Genomic DNA, 6,176 nt, shown 5'->3' with positions numbered 1-6,176 from the left:
GGGTGCAGAAGGCTGCGGGGGGGAGGTGATGTGTGGGGACCCGCAGGAGGGGCGGGGGGGCAGAAGGCTGCGGGGGAGAGGTGATGTGCGGGGACCGGCAGGGGGGGCGGGGGGTGCAGAAGGCTGCGGGGGGAGAGGTGATGTGCGGGGACCGGCAGGGGGGGCGGGGGGTGCAGAAGGCTGCGGGGGGGAGGTGATGTGTGGGGACGGGCAGGAGGGGCGGGGGGGCAGAAGGCTGCGGGGGAGAGGTGATGTGCGGGGACCGGCAGGAGGGGCGGGGGGTGCAGAAGGCTGCGGGGGAGAGGTGCTGTGCGGGGACCGGCAGGAGGGGCGGGGGGGCAGAAGGCTGTGGGGGGAGAGGTGCTGTGCGGGGACCGGCAGGAGGGGCGGGGGTGCAGAAGGCTGCGGGGGGGAGGTGCTGTGCGGGGACCGGCAGGAGGGGCGGGGGGTGCAGAAGGCTGCGGGGGGGAGGTGATGTGTGGGGACCCGCAGGAGGGGCGGGGGGTGCAGAAGGCTGCGGGGGGGAGGTGATGTGTGGGGACCCGCAGGGGGGGCGGGGGGTGCAGAAGGCTGCGGGGGGGAGGTGCTGTGCGGGGACCGGCAGGAGGGGCGGGGGGTGCAGAAGGCTGCGGGGGAGAGGTGATGTGTGGGGACCGGCAGGAGTGCCGGGGGGGCAGAAGGCTGCGGGGGGGAGGTGATGTGCGGGGACCGGCAGGAGGGGCGGGGGGGCAGAAGGCTGCGGGGGAAGGGTTCTGCGGGGGGGAGGCGGGAGGCTCACGTGGCAGAGCTCGGGGGCGGGACGAACGAACCTTAGCCCCGCCCCCGGCAGGAGCCGGGCGCTACCTGTTCGGAGGGGCGTGCGCGAGGTGACGTCATGGGCCACCTGGGCGGGGCCGGGCCTCGCTGGTGCAGCGGCCGCGGGAGCGCGCGACGGACGATGGGGACCTGCCTGGGGCTGCGGCTCCTGCTGCTGCTGCTGCCCGCGGCGATCGCGCGCTCCGCCCTGCCCCGCACCGCGCGGCCCTTCGAGGGTAAGTGCCGCGGGGTCCCGGCTGCCCGGGGCGCAGACCCCCCCGCCCGCGGCCGGCCGGCTCGCCAGCCTCGCCCATGGGCACTGGGTGATGTCCCAGCACCCGCTCTCCAGTGCGGGGCCGGGGGGTCCCCGCGGTGCAGCGCGCGCCGCCCCACTGCGCCTGCATCTGCCCCCGTGCTCCCGTTTCCTTCTGACCAGGGACCTCGCTCCCGGTGACTGACACGCACATGCCGGGCTAGGAAATGCAGCCCTCGCGGGTCCAGGCCTCATGTGGCCCCGTGAGCCTGAGCCCTGTGCTAGACCTTCCCTGGGCGCAGGACTTTCACAGGACCCTGGCTCGTTCGGGGGGAGCTGGAGTGGCGGATTAAGGCTGTGCTGCCGGTAAATCAATCTGCTATTTCTAAATTTATGCTGCTGGGCTTGGCAACCTTCATATTCTTGTAGTGTCGCTCTTGAAATGTTACTTCCTAGCTTTTTAAAAGGATTTCAACGCCCTAATTTTACCCTGTGATTAATCAGCACTGTTAGTCTTGAACTAATGGAGTGGGTAGTAAGTTGTTATCCTCTGTAGGAACCAGCCCCTTGAGGTAGCCAAGGCATAGGTTCCCGGTGGCGGGTTTCACAGCTACTTAGCAGCAGCAGAAGAAGGGTGAGATTCTGGAGCCCTGGTTTCTCCTCTGGGTTGTGTGCTCTATTATTTACAACCCGCCCTGCCCCCAGCTGATAGGCAGGAAGAAGGGAGACATTCACTTCACCCACCCAACTTGGGGCACCAGTGTTCCCCTTGCACTCCACTCCTATGGGGGAAGGTGCCACGGCTCAGGGCTTCCCCCCCTCCCTAAGGGTCAGATTAATTAACTCTTCAAGGGGACTGGGGTTAGTAGATTTTGTGAGGCCAAAAGTGAAAGGTTCGGTGTGTGGGAACGGGCTGTGACCGACGGGTACAGGGTCTGGGTGGGTAGTAGGGTGAAGACAGGAATGGGGTTATGGGGTCTGGGTGGGGGAGGGTGCAAGAGAGGGCTGGAGGGAGAGGTACGTGCCTGTCACCGCTTGCAGGGAGTGGTACGCAGGTGGTTCCACACCAGGCTTGGGCTAGATTCCAGTACTTCAGCTGGGTGGGCAAATGCCTTTACTGGCTGCTCGTGTCTGGTCTATTCTGGGATTGCTCTTTCACTGAATTCCAGCTACAAAACCCCCAACACAACGTTCCCATTAGGGATGTAAAAATGTGTTCAGAATGTAACCCTAAAAACCATAGCGGTTACATGCGCCACAGGCTCTGCAGGATAAAAACTTAAATAAGCTTTATACAGCAGAGACCACAGCGGAGCCTCCCTGAGAACGGGGCTGGCTCCTGCTCCTGGGGAGGCAGCTTCCCAGAGAGTCAGTGTGTAACCTATGGCAGGGGGCTGCTGGAGGGCCCTGTGGGGCAAGGAGCTGCTCCAGCCCCTACCTGCTAAGGATGGGGCTTACTGGTGAACCCTTTACATCCCTACTCCACACTGAATCAAGATCCATGGGAGCAAGGAGAGTGGAGCCTGAAGGGTGTACTGTTTAGACTGTGATCCTTCAGGACCCGTGATATTTGTTTAGGTCCTGGCACAGGGTTGTGGCTCTGTATGCTCCAACCATGTGTATTTTACTACTGCTGTGTGGAAATGATTTCTGAGCCCAACTGTTTCCCTTGTGCAACAGTGATGGGATATGGTTGCCCTTCTATAGCACTCCTTTGTCCAAGGATTCAATTAATTAACTTATTGCTGGTTATATAATTACTGTAAAAATACCAGCCCTGCAGTGAGACTCAGGGACTAGGATCCTTCTTAAGCTGCTACCTCATTTTCCTGATGCTGGTTTTAGAAGATTGATTTTTTTTTTTGCAAAGCCCATTGTTTGCTTGGCCCCATTCTTTCTGATAAATAGATGTACAGAGTGATTTAGACTCCTGGAGGGAGGGTTGTAAATGCATTAGCTGGCTAAAGGAGAAAGCATGCAGTGTTATCAGACCCTGTGAAATGGAAAAGGTGGTGGAGGCTTTTGTAGTGCACATGCATTTTTAGATGGAAAAGTAGGGAGCTCCAGGCAAAGACACTAATTCACTTGTGTCAAATATTTCCTGATTATGACTGATTAGATTCTGTTGAGAATAATGTGCCCTCCGTTTTCACTGTAGCTATAGCTTATTCAGTAAATATCCAAAATGAGACAATATGGACCAGGGAAGCTTTACTTACAGGAAAGTCAGTGTGTTTAAAGGCACTGAGCCAAGGTGGAGTCCTGCTTTTAAGCTCTTCTTTTTAAAATGTTGCTTCTGCATGGAGGTGATCAAGAACAAACACACACACATTTTGTCTTTTATGGGGAGGAGGAGGGGAAGTGGGCATGCCAGCTAAAAGGATTGCCTCTGTCACCAGCAGGACCAAAGACTCAGAACAACATTATGCTGTAGACAGTAAGTAAGTGGAACGGGGAAAGCAATCTCTGCCATTTTCACTTAGCCTTAAATGTGTCTCTCTCATTAACAGCTTGTGCCTGGAAAAGCATAGCAGTCCTGTACGTTGATGTGCATGGACTGTGTTCCAAATGGCTAGCCTTTTGCTAAGGCTACCTAGGATGCATACAGGATGTTTTGGCACACCCAGAAAGGAAACTGCAGAAATCCTGATAGTTCCAAGTATGGGAAGTTCACAGTTCCTCCTCCTTTTGCCAGAGGAACAGTTTGCAAGGAGCCCCCTTCACATTAGTCTTTGAACTGCTCAGGAACTAGTCATACTGGTCCCTTCACCACCTGACCCATTCACACTCGTGTTACAAACTGGTTTCCCTGGAATTGGGTCAATAGTCACACTGCTGTTACACTGATGAAGGTCTGCAGTCACTCTGACTGAAGCCTCAGCTCACTTTAAGGCAGATCTTCAGCTAGTGTACTGATGCAGAAGCAGTGTCTGCTAGTGTAACCCACGTACCTACTGGGTGTGGTTCATGGGCTCATGGAGCTTGCTTAGAGAGAGAGAGAGAATGAGTTTCCTGTGCAGTTATAGCTGAGAACCAGTTGACACTAAGCTCCAGAAGTCTCAGGTTTCGTTCCGCCCACTGGTGTTGCACTACCCTAAAATAATGGACCATAATTCAATTTTTCTGATTTGTGTTATCATTGGTGGCTGAGCCTTAAGTAAACTCTGCTCCCATCAGGTCTCAAGGCAGCAGGGCCTGGACTCGTCAGCATGCTTGTGTTTCTCCCTTTGTGAGATCTGAGACAAGTAACAAGGCCTCTTGGGTCATTGAGTTCAGGCCCCTGCAGTCATAAGAACATAAGAACGGCCGTACTGGGTCAGACCAAAGGTCCATCTAGCCCAGTATCCTGTCTACCGACAGTAGCCAGCACCAGGTGCCCCAGAGAGGGTGGACCGAAGACAATGATCAAGCGATTTGTCTCCTGCCATCCCTCTCCAGCCTCTGACAGACAGAGGCCAAGGACACCATTTTATCCCCTGGCTAATAGCCTTTTATGGACCTAACCTCCATGAAATTATCTAGCTTCTCTTTAAACTCTATTATAGTCCTAGCCTTCACAGCCTCCTCTGGCAAGGAGTTCCACAGGTTGACTACACGCTGTGTGAAGAAGAACTTTCTTTTATTAGTTTTAAACCTGCTCCCCATTAATTTCATTTGGTGTCCTCTAGTTCTTCTATTTAGGGAACTAATAAATAACTTTTCTTTATTGGCCCTCTCCACACCACTCATGATTTTGTAGAGCTCTATCATATTCCCCCCTCAGTCTCCTCTTTTCTAAACTGAAAAGTCCCAGTCGCTTTAACCTCTCCTCATATGGGACCCGTTCCAAACCCCTAATCATTTTAGTTGCCCTTTTCTGAACCCTTTCCAAGGCCAAAATATCTTTTTTGAGGTGAGGAGACCACATCTGTACACAGTATTCAAGATGTGGGCATACCATAGTTTTATACAGGGGCAGTAAGATATTCTGGGTCTTATTTTCTATCTCTTTCCTAATAATTCCTAGCATCCTATTTGCCTTTTTGACCGCCGCTGCACACTGTGTGGAAGTTTTCAGAGAACTGTCCACGATAACTCTAAGATCCCTTTCCTGATTTGTCGTAGCCGAATTTGCCCTCATCATACTGTACGTATAGTTGGGGTTATTTTTCCCGATGTGCATTACTTTACACTTATCCACATTAAATTTCATTTGCCATTTTGTTGCCCAATCACTCAGTTTGGTGAGATCTTCTTGGAGTCCCTCACAGTCTGCTTCTGTCTTGACTATCCTAAACAGTTTGGTATCATCTGCAAACTTTACTACCTCACTGCTTACCCCTTTCTCCAGATCATTTATGAATAAGTTGAAAAGGATTGGTCCCAGGACTGACCCTTGGGGTACACCACTAGTTACCCCTCTCCAATCTGAAAATTTACCATTTATTCCTACTCTTTGTTTCCTGTCTTTTAACTAGTTCTCAATCCAACAAGGCAACAATATCCTATAGTGCTGTTCACAAGTGTATCAAACTCCACATTAAAAGGAGTTGGCTTATTTGCCCTGACTCCTTCTGCGAAAGGTGTCCAGAACCTCTCTTTTCTGATGGTAAGACACCATCTCCAAATTTCCATCCTAAATTTATTCCTGGCCAGTTTATCCCCATGTGCCCTTCTTCCAACGCTGTCCTGTAACTTCAGTAGCTTTTCTCCCTTCTGGTGTTCATGCCTAGATATGTTTGTGAATCACAATCAAATCCCCCGACAGCCTTCATTTTGCTTTTCTAAACAAGCCAAGCATTTTTAGTCTCTCATAGAATCACAGGGTTGGAAGAGACCTCAAGAGGTCATTGAGTCCAGCCCCCTGCCCAAAGCAGGATCAACACCAACCAAATCATACCAGCCAGGGATGTGTCAAGCCGGGACTTAAACACCTCTAGGGATGGAGAGTCTACCCCCTCCATGGGGAACCCATCCCAGTGCTTCACCACCCTCCTAGTGAAATAGTTTTTTCTCCTCTCCAACCTAGACCTCCCCCACTGTAACTTGAGACCTTTGCTCCTTGTTCTGACATCCCTCACCACTGAGAACAGCCTCTCTCCATCCTCACCACTGAGAACAGCCTCTCTCCATCCTCTTTGGAACCTCC

At 53.1% G+C, this 6,176-nt stretch overlaps 1 protein-coding gene across 2 annotated transcripts in view; it reads left to right on the top strand.

Annotated features, from left to right (window-relative positions):
- Positions 1-850: 850 nt before the first annotated feature.
- The window catches only part of SEMA4F (ssemaphorin 4F), a 130,888-nt gene continuing 125,562 nt past the window's right edge, over positions 851-6,176 (top strand). The window contains exon 1 of one of the 2 annotated variants that reach the window (XM_075916064.1): positions 851-1,031. In XM_075916064.1, coding sequence (XP_075772179.1) covers positions 875-1,031 — 157 coding nt within the window. In that variant the 5' untranslated portion in view covers positions 851-874. Of the gene's footprint in view, positions 1,032-1,073; positions 1,415-6,176 lie in introns of those variants that run through there. The other variant, XM_075916066.1, reaches the window with a different exon arrangement.

The sequence above is a fragment of the Pelodiscus sinensis genome, unplaced genomic scaffold, assembly GCF_049634645.1.
Source record: "Pelodiscus sinensis isolate JC-2024 unplaced genomic scaffold, ASM4963464v1 ctg84, whole genome shotgun sequence".
In the NCBI taxonomy this organism is placed as follows: Eukaryota; Metazoa; Chordata; order Testudines; family Trionychidae; genus Pelodiscus; species Pelodiscus sinensis.
The sequence above is the reverse complement of the archived record's forward strand: the minus strand, read 5'-3'. Positions and strand labels throughout refer to the sequence as shown.